Source organism: Manis pentadactyla, chromosome 4 (genome assembly GCF_030020395.1).
Source record: "Manis pentadactyla isolate mManPen7 chromosome 4, mManPen7.hap1, whole genome shotgun sequence".
Taxonomy (NCBI): Eukaryota; Metazoa; Chordata; class Mammalia; order Pholidota; family Manidae; genus Manis; species Manis pentadactyla.
In genome coordinates, this window is record NC_080022.1 from 78,725,990 (window position 1) to 78,740,149 (window position 14,160).

Genomic DNA, 14,160 nt, shown 5'->3' on the forward strand with positions numbered 1-14,160 from the left:
CTGAAATTTTGGCTTGTGTTCACAGCTACCTGAACATGTCACAAAGCTCTATTACTGTCAATTGAAGGCACCTTTTAAATAAAATTGATAAGTTGACCATTGATACCATGTTTTGATATTATATCTAAATCTAATATTATATCAAAATTGGTCAAACACTGTCAGTGTGTGTGGGAGAGTTTCAAAGGGGAGCATACTGTGTTTATATTGTTAAAAAGCTTAATAAAATGAATTAAACTAGAATATTAAGAGAAAAATACTTTTTATTTTACTGAAATATTGACTCCGGTTCACATTTTACCAGGCATTCAACAGAATGTGGCAGTTTCTTCTGTTAAAGAAAAACAATCCCCCAAAGCACTGGAAAAAGTATTCAAGCAACAAGTCATTCCCTCTGTATTTCCTGAGACATCTGTTTCTCCTTTAAGTATGGCACAAGGTGCTGCCCTCAGCTCTGCTTCACAAACAGTGGCTCAAGTAAGTTACTATGGCTTTAAAAGATTTCAGTGTAAGTTGTTGTTTTGATGTCTGTACCTTTTTTAAAGTTGATGTGAAAATCGTTCTTCAGTAATAGCAGGCAGTCTTGTCTGTATACATTTTGTGAACAGAAACCTAGGATGTGAACCAAATTTTAAAGATTTCTTGGGTAGAATTTGAACTGGTTCAGTCTTTGTTGTATTAATAGCAGTTATCCTTGCCTCCTTCATCCTTCTTCTCTCCTCCTCTCCTCCCTCTCTATCCCCTTCTTTTTGTGATCTAACTTTTATTGAATTGCAATTTGGGTTGACAGTTTTCTTTTTAAAATTGTATGCACTAGCTGATTTCAGGAGTTCAGAAACTTTTTTTCTTTTTTTGGTATAACTATGACTTTCATTGGTCTTAAACGTTTACACAAAACAATTCTTTGGTATGTGGGAAAAGAGGATTTGAACTATTTACTTTACCTGTAAAAGAGACATTAACTTTTACTAATATTTAATACATGGAAGACTTGTTGGTAGTAATCCTTTTTTTTTTTAACTGGTAAGTGTGATGATCAAAAGTTTGAAAATTCTTGCTCTGAATGTCACCTTAATTATAGCTTTTTTTGTTGTTGAATCGCTTTAGCTTACAAGGGGTGTGAAGAGAAAAGCAGATAGCACAACTCCAACAACTTCATTTGCTAAAGCAAGTGGTGAATCCTCCCCAGTGCTTACAGGAATAAAATCAATGAAAATGCCACCTATAAAAGAAAATGTGCTGAAGAATGTTTTCCAAGATTCTCAGCAACACTATAAAGTTGTAAGGGATGTTAAAGTAACTGAACAATTAAGACAATGTAGTGAGATTCTTAAAGAAATGCTTGCAAAGAAACACTTGTCATATGCATGGCCCTTCTATAACCCTGTTGATGTCAATGCTCTGGGACTCCGTAACTACTACGATATTGTGAAAAATCCAATGGACCTTGGAACTATCAAGGTAAATGTTGTCTCAATAAGATAACTTATTTTCTTGATGAGGAAAGTAATCTTGTCATTGTGAAGAAATTTAAAATTCAGGAAACAATAAAGAAAATTAAACTTACCAGTAATCATACACCTGAGTGAATCATGGGACTATTTAAAAATATATCTTTTTATTTTCTTCTATTCAAACACTTCCATGGTTCTTTATCACAATGTTTGAGTTTCAGTATGTAATACAACTCTACCCTGAATTTTCAATTACTATACTGGAACATCTTCTCATATGTTTAAGAATATTTTTAATAATTGCGTAATTCTAATGCAAATATTTTTGATAAGGCATTTATGTAGTTTCCAAACCTCTGCATTTTTTCTTTTTGCATTCTGCTGAATTGACAACATTTATGGCTGATTTGGAAACTTTAATGGCAAAATTTAATTATACATATTTTAAGGGAAACTACTGAAAGAATAGAACTGTAGCAGTTACCTCAATCTTTCTCCTGAATGACTACTCAAATTCCCTGTTCTTTATTGTCTAAAAGTTTGGTTCTTCTTTTAAGAAAGCAGTTTTTTTTTTTGCATCATCAACATTAAGTTTATTAATCTACAAATAATTATTTGTGCTTACCTTCTTTCTTGCATTTTCCTCTTCCCCTCAGTTGTTTTTCTTTTTGCTGAAGTACAAACCAGTGGCTCTTCCATGAGCATGTATAGAGAGTAAACTATAGTTATGTCTCAAAAATGTCTATTTGTTGTCTTTATTCTTGAGAGATTCTTTAACTGACTATGGAATTATAGGAGACAGTTACTATTTTCCCTCAGACTAGGAAGCTATCTATTGTTGCTGATAAGAAGTCTGCTGTCAGTCTACTTGTCATCCTTTTGTAGGTAATCTGTCTTTCCTCTCTTTATGCGTTTAATTTTATTTATCTTGACTGGAAATTAGCCCTTTCAATCTGAAGCTCATGTTTTAAGTTCTGAAAAAACATGTAACCATCACTTCAAAATAGGCTTTTCTACTTTGCCCTGTGTATTAATTCAGACTGTGAGGTCATGAAACATGACCTGAAATAGGTAAAATCTCAGTGGAATCTTAAAGGATAAGTAGGACTTAGTAAACTGCAGGACATTCCAGGCAGGGGGTCAACTTGGAAGGCTGGCAGGTGAGAAAAACATGTCCAAAATACAGAAAAACAGGAGAGTTATGTCCCCATATTTGATTCTTAGAATAATTTCTCTAGCAGCAAAGTGGAGACTGGTTACAAGGCTGTTATAGAATTCCAAGAGTAGGAAGCTGGTGACTTCTCTGATACCATTCTCAACTGTCAATAATCTGATTGGTAGAAAATTACGTTTCACATGTTTCATGTTTCTTTAATTACAGTGAGATCTGGCATGTTGTATTTATTGGCCTTTTGTATTTGTTTATGAATTGTCTATTAATATACACATTTTGCTCACCAGTCTTTAGGATTTTCCTGTCTGCTTGATTTTCTTTTCAGAGTGGCTGCCTTAACTGTTGCTATTCTAGATCCCCACTCTTCTATCCACTTTATATATACAACTACCTAAAAACATAACCCATGCTGATAATTTATCTTCTTTTCAGTTTCTAATGTCTTTTCATTCCCAGGAGAATTTTCATACAAACCTTTCATTTAGATGTTTTCAGTTGGTTTAGGGAGTTTATCTTATCACTGCTTTCATAAGATCAAACTTGCCTATCCAAGATTATCTGGAAACACACTGTTTTCCTGCTTTTGTGATTTTGTTCCTGTTCTTTTCTTTATTTGGAATGCCCTCCTTCCTTATATTAACTTGTCAAAATTTACTGGAATTTTTTTTCAGTCAAAAAATATGAAACAAGTATAGCAGAATTTTAACATTTGTCAAATCTGGATGATGGGTATCTGTTTTTGGTATTATCTGCAAGTTTGAATTATTTCATGACATAAGCACTTAATATAGATGCTCAAGTAATTATTAAACCATGTTGTTTAGGAATCCTGTAATTTTTCCATCATGTAGGGAAAAATGGACAACCAAGAATATAAAGATGCATATGAATTTGCTGCAGATGTCAGATTAATGTTCATGAACTGTTACAAATATAATCCTCCAGATCATGAAATAGTGACAATGGCAAGAACACTCCAAGTAAGTTGTTATGTGTGTTCTGAAAGTGAGTTTCCTCTGAACATAGTTAGAAGTTTTAGAACCATAACTGGAGAGATAAAGAGTAACATCCATCCCCCCCAAGTAGTAAAACACAATTTATATTATATTCTTAAAATTGTGGTGGTTGTCTTTTTGGAGGTATAGCATCTTTTAGTAGCAAGTCTTTTTTTTAATTAATGTATCATTGATATACAACCTTATGAAGGTTTCACATGAGCAACATTGTGGTTTCAATATTCACCCATATTATCAAGACCCCCACCCCACCCCACTGAGTCACTGTTTATCAGCGTAATAAGATGTTAGTAGCAAGTCCTTAATGAAGCTGCCCTGCATACGAAGGATATGGAGAAATATTAGTCAAGAGGGGACACTAGATATTTGAGATACAAGGTCGACTGGAGCCCATGTCCCATTAAAGGGAAGTCTCAAGGATTCAATCCTGAGGCATTGGGAGAACCTACTCATGGCAGAAGATCCTTGAAAGAAGGTACCCTGTGTAACTGGAGAGGTCTCTCTTGCCTGGAAAAAGAGAAAAAAGTTGCTAAGTTTGGCAGGCAGGGAAACATGAGTCTCATTATATTTCTTCTGGTGAATCTTTTCTTCCTAGTTTTACAGACATGTAATTGACATACAACCTTTGTATAACGTTAAGGCATACAATATAATGATTTGATATATATTACAAAATGTTTCCCACAAAGAAAAATAGAATTCTTGTTCAAAATACAATTCTGAAATGTACCGTGTTAAGCAGTGTAATTGTTGCATTAGATCAGAAATACAGAAAACCTTAATAGTGTAATTTTCCACTATAGGATGTTTTTGAAATGCATTTTGCGAAGATCCCAGAAGAACCTGTTGAGACTATGCCTGTATGTCACATCAAAACATGTAACACAAATGCCCTCAGTAGAGAAGGCAGTAGTGACGCTTCCTCTGCAGATGATTCTTCTGGTGATTTGGAAGATGAGCAAGTTCAGCATCTTGCAAAGCTTCAGGAGCAGGTAGTTGATTGTATTGATATAAGTTGTTATATTTTTCTATGAGCTGTTGCAGTTGACCTACTATATCCTTTTTATAGATTAAAAAGTACTCTTTAGGTCAGTTAGCAACTGTGGCTTAATCTACTTTTTGGCACATTTGTAATATTTTTTTAATTGAAGTATTGTTGATATACAATCTTATATTGGTTTCAAATATACAACACAGTGATTCAGTAGTTACCAATATTGTTAAATTCTCACCCCCTCTAGTGCAGTTACTATCAACATAGAAGGATGTTAGAGAGTCATTGACTGTATTTTCCATGCTGTACTACTGTCCTGTGACCAACTTATATTGTGATTGCAAATTATTGTTCCCCTTTATCCCCCTCTCCCTCAGTACTAGTTACTGCTGTTGGCACATTTGTGATATTTAATAATCTTTCCTTCTCAAATATCTATACAACTTTAAAATCTGTTTTTTAAAGTTTATTAGGGTCCCAAATCTTTAGTAAAAATAACTTTTTCAAATAAGTTTTTCTTTTGATTTTTTTATTGAAGGATAGTTGATGTATTATGTTTCAGGTGTACAACATAGTGATTTGACAACTATATACATTACAAAATGCCTACTGTGATAAATATAATTACCATTTATCACCATACTAAGTTATGCAGTACTATTGACTATATTCCCTATGCTGTACTTTCATTCCTGTGACCTGCTTGTTTTATAATTAGAAGCTTGTACCTCTCTGTTCCTTTCATCAAATTTGCCTATCCCCCAACCTTCCAACTGCTCGGGCAACCGTCTGTTCTCTGTGTTTCAGTCTATTTCTGTTTGTTTCATTTTTTAGACTCCACATGTAAATGAAACCACAGTATTTATCTTTTTTTGTCTGACTTATTTCACTTAGCATAATACCCTTTAGGTCCATCCATCTTGATGTGAATGGCAAGATTTCATTCCTTTTTATGGCAGAAGAATGTTCCATTGTACATATATGTACCATGTCTCCTTTATTCTTCATCTGTCAATGGATATTTAGGTTGCTTCCAAATCTTGGCTGTTGTGTAAATAAAATTATTATTTATATCCCTAACCACAATAAGTTGATTCTCATTGAAACTATTTATATGATATAATCTAAGATCTTTTATGAATGAGATTTTTATTTAACATTTTCTATCTTTTGTGATAAAATGCTAATCTGCTCTGAGTTCAAGCCTGAAAAATGAATGATTAAAAACAATTAATGATTAGAAACTTAAGACTAGCTGAAAATATTAATTATCCTTGGTCTGAGATGGATATTTAAATTTATGGGCTGAGCATATGGTAGTGCCTATAATTTAATGTATGTCCTTCAAAGTAACAAATTTGTGGAAGGAAATGTATTATGAAGTGAATTTTATGAAGGGTACTCTTGACTTCTGAGCACCTTCCTTTTTTTTTCTGGTGTCTTTATTTAAAGCCATGAATGTTTAAAGAATTTTTCCTTTACCAGCTTAAAGCTGTTCATCATCAGCTACAGGTTCTGTCCCAAGTACCTTTACATAAGCTTAAGAAAAAGAACAAATCTAAAAGAAAAAAGAAAAAAGAAATGGTTAATAACAGAGAAGAAAATGTAAGGAAAAACTTGAAGCAAATAAATTTAAAGGAGAAGTCCAAGATCAAGTAAGTATCTTTTATGATGCCCTATTAAAATAATAATACTCTCTAAAAGAAAGTTGGCTTAATTTAATTTTTGTTACAGTCAGCCAAAGAAGAGGAAACAGCAGGTCTTTGCTCTGAAATCTGAAGATGAAGATAATGCTACACCTATGAACAATGATGAGAAAAGGCAGTTAAGTTTGGATATAAACAAACTTCCTGGAGATAAACTTGGGCAGGTTGTTCATATACTACAATCAAGAGAGCCATCTCTGAGAAATCCTAACCCTGATGAGATTGAGATAGACTTTGAAACACTGAAAGCATCAACACTAAGAGAACTGGAAAAATACGTTGCTGCATGTCTAAGGAAAAGACCGGTAGAACCTCACAGTATGTATTTCTGTGTAACAGTAGAAATCAGTCAGGTATTTGTGGTAGTTTGGTGTTATACTTACTCTTTTTTTTCTCTCCTTAATCACACAGGTAAGAAAATTATTAAGTCCAAAGAAGAATTTGAATCACAGAAAAAACACACGTTTGAAAAGCAGTTATTGGATTTCAGTAATCAGTTAAATTCTAGAAAACATCAAACAAAATGTATGTGTCAGTTTTTAAAAACATCAAACAAAATGTAGGTGTCAGTTTTTAAATGTTCCTGTGACTTCTTAATTCTACTGGCTTTTTAATGTGTTTCCCCATTTGTAGCTGAAAAATCTCAGCCATCAAAGGCCGGTGGAAGTAGTTCCCGATGGAGTGCAAGCAGCAGCAGCTCACTGGAGTCTGAGAGCCACAGCAGCAACTCCGAATCAGGTTTGCTGTCCCTTAAGTGTGCCTTCGTTTCAGGGGAAATACTTTCTTGTAATGGTGAGACTTAGGTTTTGAAGAAATGTTTGTTACTTACCTAGAACTGATGGTTTGTTTACCACACTTATTTAAGTGCATGTAGACTTTCCTGGAATTACCTTACTACTTTCCTGGAAAGAAATACTATGTAAAATGAAACTTCCTACTATATATATGTGACATACAGGCTTGTAATGTTGACAGTAAGTTTACTATAAAGGTGGGATAGCTTAATGTATAATGCCAGATATTCATATCAGAAAGTAGCAAATAATAAAGTGCTGAACTTCACTTTTTATAAAATAAAAGATTATTTGAAGGTATCTTTTGCTTTATTCTCCATGAAAAAGCAGATCACTTTAATGTTGGAAAGTATATCCTGTTGTGAGAATATATTATGAATTGAATGACAATTTTGAATTAGGAAACCAGCCATCCCAGAAACTGTTTAAAGCATTTTTTTCACATCTGTTTTCTTCACTATCAAATATAATTTTCCTTTTATAGAAAAAGTAGTTTAAATTCAGATTCTCAGTTATGCTAAAGTACAGTATTTCATTGTATAGTTTTATCATCAGCTGTTTCAAGCCTAAGTCACACATTTGCTTCATGCTCTCTCCTTGATGGCCATGCCATGGACAAGTAACCACTGCTCCAGGGATTCCGACTTAGTGGGTGCATTCTATTGGTCACTGAAAGGCAAATTCAAAATATGGGGTGCTTTGGGGCCTAAAATTTTGCTTTGTTTTAAGTCAGATGTTCTTGCTTATCATGAAATTCAGTCCTCTTTTTAAAAAAAGATCCCACATAGAATATTGTCACATTAAGAATTCTTACATTTGTAAGCATTTCCCTCTTATTTCAGTCTGGTAGTAAGGGTCTGCTGGCTTGCAGTACCTTCTGTTTCACTTTCGGCTCTGTTTAGTTAGCATTTATGTGGTGCTAATTTGCTGCATTTTGCTTTCACATTCCTAAAGTGTATAGTGGTAAGCATTTTTTGTTAACACAAACAGAATTTTTACTTTTGGAATGTGTCATATTAGAAAATTTTTAATTTAGGACTCTGATATCCTTACATTTGATGTTTAAGCATAAACAATACTGGAAAAACTCTAAGTTGCATTTAGCATTTTAAATTGTAATTAGCATTTGTGATTTCATCTAATAAAGCATTTGTGGGTATAATTAGAGCACTCTGAGTTTTTTTTGTAGGGTAAAACTTACTGAAACTGTTCATTTGAATTATCTAATTACGTATGGACCACTGATCAATAAATACCTTAAGCACTAGAGGAAAAGTATTATATACGGAGTGCTTAAATAAAGTATCTTAACTTTAATTTGAATCATCAATTTCTGATAGAATCTTTCAATATGTTGCTTGAAAGAAAGAATGTTTACCATCCACTGTGTTCTCAATGTGTTAATGTATATTCTGTTTTCCTTTCTTCCTAACAGAATAAACACAGACTCTTGCTGTGTTTAATGTATATCCTATGTTTTCCTTACTCCTTAGTAGAATAACAGCCTCAGAATTCTAGTTTTAAAACAGTGTTGAATTTTTATTTTATGACTGATACTCTTCTTTAATCATCTTTTTTAAGTAACTTGAGCTGTTCTTTAAAACATTATTGTTAAAAATATTATATAATCAAATTGTTATATTTCAACCTGTATTATGGATAATGTATAGATTTGTTTTTTGTTGTTAATTATTAAAATTAGAATGTCTTAAGTTTGAATAAGATTTGATGTTGACCAGCCTTGGGGCCATGGAGCCTGAAGCAATTAAAGCTCAGGTGGCCCATGAAAACTGGCCTAAAGAGATGGGTCAAGGCATTAACAGCAGTTTGGTGCTTTAGCACACTCACCTAGACCTATGATTGGGGAGGATATACTAGAAATTGTAGGATAAACAAAGAGGAACCTAAGAGCATTATGTCAGAGAGATCTTTTTATATCTTCCACCAGTGTCATCTCTGAAAATGTTTCTAAAGGTAAAAGAGGTACTATAAAACCCATTTTTTGCTATATAGTTAAAGCTGCTGAATAGCTTGGAATTAGAGTTTTAATTATTTGGGATCTTCATTTTAATATTTAGCAAGCAGAGCCAACTTGGCCATGAAATCATATAGCTTCACTTTTATTAAAAGACTGTCCTCTCAAATAAGTGACATACCTTTCTCTTACAGTAAATTCTTAAGTTATTTTAATTAAGCTCCTTATGGCTATATTTAAGGCGACTTGGTAAAAGATGCTTTTAGTATAATTTGTCCTGCTTGTTTAAAACCCTATCTCTAGAGGGCAGAGCCAAGATGGTGGCATGAGTAGGGCAGCGGAAATCTCCTCCCATAACCATATATATTTTTGAAAATACAACAAATACAACTATTCTTAAAAGAGAGACCAGAAGATATAGTACAACAGCCAGGCTACATCTACACCTGCAAGAACCCAGCGCCTCGCGAAGGGGGTAAGATACGAGCCGCGGACCACCGGGACCCGAGCACACCCCCCACCCCAGCTTCCTGGCTGGAGGAGAGGAGTCGGAGCAGAGAGGGAGAGTGACCCCAGGACTACTAAATACCCAGGACTAGAGATCTGCACCGGGAGCGCAAACACACAGTGCATGGGGTGCTGGATACTAGGGAAATGGAACAGTAAAACCTGCAAGCGGGTTCCCACAGCCGGCGCCCCTAGGACAAAAGAAAAGCGAATGCTTTTTGAAAGTCTTAAAGGGACAGGAGCCTCACAGCTGGACAGAAATGTCCTGCACACTCAGCCCAGCAGCTGGGAATCCCAGGGAACTCCAGGTGCCCTAACCCCCCGGGCAGCAGCGCAGCTCTCAGGCCCCTCACAGCGATAAACAGCCTCCCACCTGTTCCCCTTCTGGCACTGCCCCGCCATAACGGAGCAGCAGCCTGAGACAGGCCATGCCCACAGCCACCATACAGAGCCCCCTCCGCAGACACCCAGGCCAGACTCAGAGGCGTGCAGCTGCCCAGCACAAGCCGCTAGGGGATGCCATTCTCACAGGAGAGGAAGGTGATGAGCAAGCAGGAAGGGACTTTGATCTCCCAGCTGACACATGCACCAACTGCCCATGACTACCTCTATCGCCATGGAAAGGCAGAAGAATTTGATTCAGACCAAAATCACACAGACATCCCCTGAGAGAGAACCTGGGGAGATACATTTAACCAATCTTCCTGAAAAAGAATTCAAAATAAAGGTCATAACCATGCTGATGGAGCTACAGAGAAAAATGCAAAAGCTAATGGATAAAGTTGGGAGGGAGAATACAGAAATAAAACAATCTCTGAAAGGACTTAAGAGCAGAATGGATGAGATGCAAGAGGCCGTTAATGGAATAGAAATCAGAGAACAGGAACACAGAGTAGCTGATGCAGAGAGAGATAAAAGAATCTCCAGGAATGAAAGAATATTAAGAGAACTGTGTGACCAACCCAAATGGAACAATATCCACATTATAAGGCTACCAGAAGAAGAAGAAGAGAGAGAAAAAGGGATAGAAAGTGTATTTGAAGAAATAACTGCTGAAAACTTCCCCAACTGGGGGAGGAAATAGCTGCTCAGACCACAGAAGCACACAGAACACCCAACAGAAGGGACCCAAGGAGGACAACACCAAGACACAGAATAATTAAACTGGCAAAGATCAAGGACAAGGACAGAGTATTAAAGGCAGCCAGAGAGAGAAAAAAGGTCACCTACAAAGGAAAACCCATCAGGTTCTCATCAGACTTCTCAACAGAAACCTTACAGGCTAGAAGAGAATGGCATGATATATTTAATGCAATGAAACAGGAGGGCCTTGAACCAAGAATACTATGTCCAGCACGATTATCATTTAAATATGAAGGAGGGATTAAACAATTCCCAGACAAGTAAAAGTTGAGGGAATTTGCCTCCCATAAACCACCTCTACAGGGTATTTTAGAGGGACTACTCTAGATGGAAGCACTCCTAAGGCTAAATAGATGTCACCAGAGAAAATAAAATCACAGCAAAGAAAGCAGACCAACCAAATACTAACTAAAAGCAAAAAGTAAAATCAACTACCCACAAAAGCAGTCAAAGGAAATACAAAAGAGCACAAAACAAACCACCTAGCATATAAAGATTGGAGAAGGAGGAATAAGAAGAGAGAGAAATGAAGAATCATCAGACTGTGTTTATAATAGCTCAATAAGCGAGTTAAGTTAGATGGTAAGACATTAAAGAAGCTAACCTTGAACCTTTGATAACGACAAATCTAATGCCTGCAATGGCAATAAGTACATATATTTCAATAATCACCCTAAATGTAAATGGACTGAATGCACCAATCAAAAGACAAAGAGTAATTAATGGATAAAAACGCAAGACCCATCTATATGCTGCTTACAAGAGACTCACCTAAAACCCAAAGACATGCACAGAGTAAAAGTCAAGGGATGGAAAAAGATATTTCATGCAAACAATAGGGAGAAAAAAGCAGGTGTTGCAGTACTAGTATCAGACAAAATAGACTTCAAAACAAAGAAAGTAACAAGAGATAAAGAAGGACATTACATAATGATAAAGGGGTCAGTCCAACAAGAGAATATAACCATTATAAATATATATGCACCCAATACAGGAACACCAACATATGTGAAACAAATACTAACAGAATTAAAGGAGGAAATACAATGCAATGCATTCATTTTGGGAGACTTCAACACACCACTAACTCCAAAGGACAGATCAACCAGACAGAAAATAAGTAAGGACACAGAGGCACTGAACAACACACTAGAACAGATGGGCCTAATAGACATCTATAGAACTCTACATCCAAAAGCAGCAGGATACACATTCTTCTCAAGTGCACATGGAACATTCTCCAGAATAGACCACATACTAGGCCACAAAAAGAGCTTCAGTAAATTCAAAGAGATTGAAATTCTACCAACCAACTTCTCAGGCCACAAAAGTATAAAACTGGAACTAAATTGTACAAAGAAAGTAAAAAGGCACACAAACACATGGAGGCTTAACAACATGCTCCTAAATAATCAATGGATCAATGACCAAATTAAAATAGAGATCCAGCAATATATGGAAACAAATGACAACAACAACACAAAGCCCCAACTTCTGTGGGATGCAGTGAAAGCAGGTTTATGAGGAAAGTATATAGCAATCCAGGCATAATTAAAGAAGGAAGAACAGTCGCAAATGAATAGTCTAAAGTCATAATTATAGAAATTGGAAAAAAAAGAACAAATGAGGCCTGAAGTCAGCAGAAGGAGGAACATAATAAAGATCAGAGAAGAAATACATAAAATTGAGAAGAATAAAACAATAGCAAAAATCAATGAAACCAAGAGCTGGTTCTTTGAGAGTATAAACAAAATAGATAAGCCTCTAGCCAGACTTATTAAGAGAAAAAGAGAGTCAATACACATCAAGAGAATCAGAAATGAGAAAGGAAAAATCACAACGGACCCCACAGAAATACAAAGAATTATTAGAGAATACTATGAAAACCTATATGCTAACAAGCTGGGAAACCTAGAAGAAATGGACAACTTCCTAGAAAAATACAACCTTCCAAGACTGACCAAGGAAGAAACAGAAAATATAAACAGACCAATTACCAGTAAGGAAATTGAAGCGGTAATCAAAAAACTACCCAAGAGCAAAATGCCCGGGACCAGATGGATTTACCTTGGAATTTTATCAGACATACAGAGAAGACATAATACTCATTCACCTTAAAGTTTTCCAAAAAATGGAAGAGGAGGGAATACTCCCAAACTCATTTTATGAAGCCAGCATCACCCTAATACCAAAACCAGGCAAAGACCCCACCAAAAAAAAAAAAATTACAGACCAATATCCCGGATGAACATAGATGCAAAAATACTCAGCAAAATTTTAGCAAACCAAATTCAAAAATACATCAAGATGATGATACACCATGACCAAGTGGGATTCATCTCAGGGATGCAAGGATGGTACAACATTTGAAAATCCATCAACATCATCCACCACATAAACAAAAAGAAGGACAAAAATCACATGATCATCTCCATAGATGCTGAAAAAGCATTCGACAAAATTCAACATCCATTCATGATAAAAACTCTCAACAAATGGGTATAGAGGACAAGTACCTCAACATAATATAGGCCATATGTGATAAACCCACAGCCAACATCATACTGAACAGTGAGAAACTGAAAACTTTACTTTGAGATCAGGAAAAAGACAGGGTTGCCCACTCTCTCCACTGCTATTCAACACAGTACTGGAGGTCCTAGCCAGGCAATTAGACAAAACAAAGAAATATAAGGAATCCAGACTGGTAAAGAAGTCAAACTGTCAGTATTTGCAGATGACATGATATTGTACATAAAAAACCCTAAAGACTCCACTCCAAAACTACTAGAACTAATATTGGAACTCAACAAAGTTGCAGGATACAAAATTAACACACAGAAATCTGTGACTTTCCTATACACTAATGATGAACTAACAGAAAGAGAAATAAGGAAAACAATTCCATTCACAGTTGCATCAAAAAGAATAAAATACCTAGGAATAAACTTAACCAAGGAAGTGAAAGACCTATACCCTGAAAACTACAAGACACTCTTAAGAGAAATTAAAGAGGTCACTAACAAATGGAAACTCATCCCATGCTCCTGGCTAGGAAGAATTAATATTGTCAAAATGGCCATCCTGCCCAAAGCAATATACAGATTCGATGCAAGCCCTATCAAATTACCAACAACATTCTTCAATGAACTGGAACAAATAGTTCAAAAATTCATATGGAACCACCAAAGACCCCGAATAGCCAACGCAATCCTGAGAAGGAAGAATGAAGTGGAGGGGATCTCGCTCCCCAACTTCAAGCTCTACTACAAAGCCACAGTAATCAAGACAATCTGGTACTGGCACAAGAACAGACCCACAGAACAGTGGAACAGAATAGAGACTCCAGACATGAACCCAAACATATATGGTCAATTAATATACGATAAAGGAGCCA

At 35.6% G+C, this 14,160-nt stretch overlaps 1 protein-coding gene across 1 annotated transcript in view; it reads left to right on the forward strand.

Annotated features, from left to right (window-relative positions):
- The window catches only part of BRDT (bromodomain testis associated), a 64,477-nt gene that overhangs the window by 12,046 nt on the left and 38,271 nt on the right, over positions 1-14,160 (forward strand). Inside the window, exons 4-11 of the mRNA XM_036906479.2 lie at positions 305-477; positions 1,108-1,461; positions 3,480-3,608; positions 4,448-4,636; positions 6,124-6,293; positions 6,373-6,662; positions 6,756-6,869; positions 6,978-7,082. Of these exons, the coding sequence (XP_036762374.2) occupies positions 305-477; positions 1,108-1,461; positions 3,480-3,608; positions 4,448-4,636; positions 6,124-6,293; positions 6,373-6,662; positions 6,756-6,869; positions 6,978-7,082 (1,524 nt within the window). The remainder of the gene's footprint in view (positions 1-304; positions 478-1,107; positions 1,462-3,479; positions 3,609-4,447; positions 4,637-6,123; positions 6,294-6,372; positions 6,663-6,755; positions 6,870-6,977; positions 7,083-14,160) is intronic.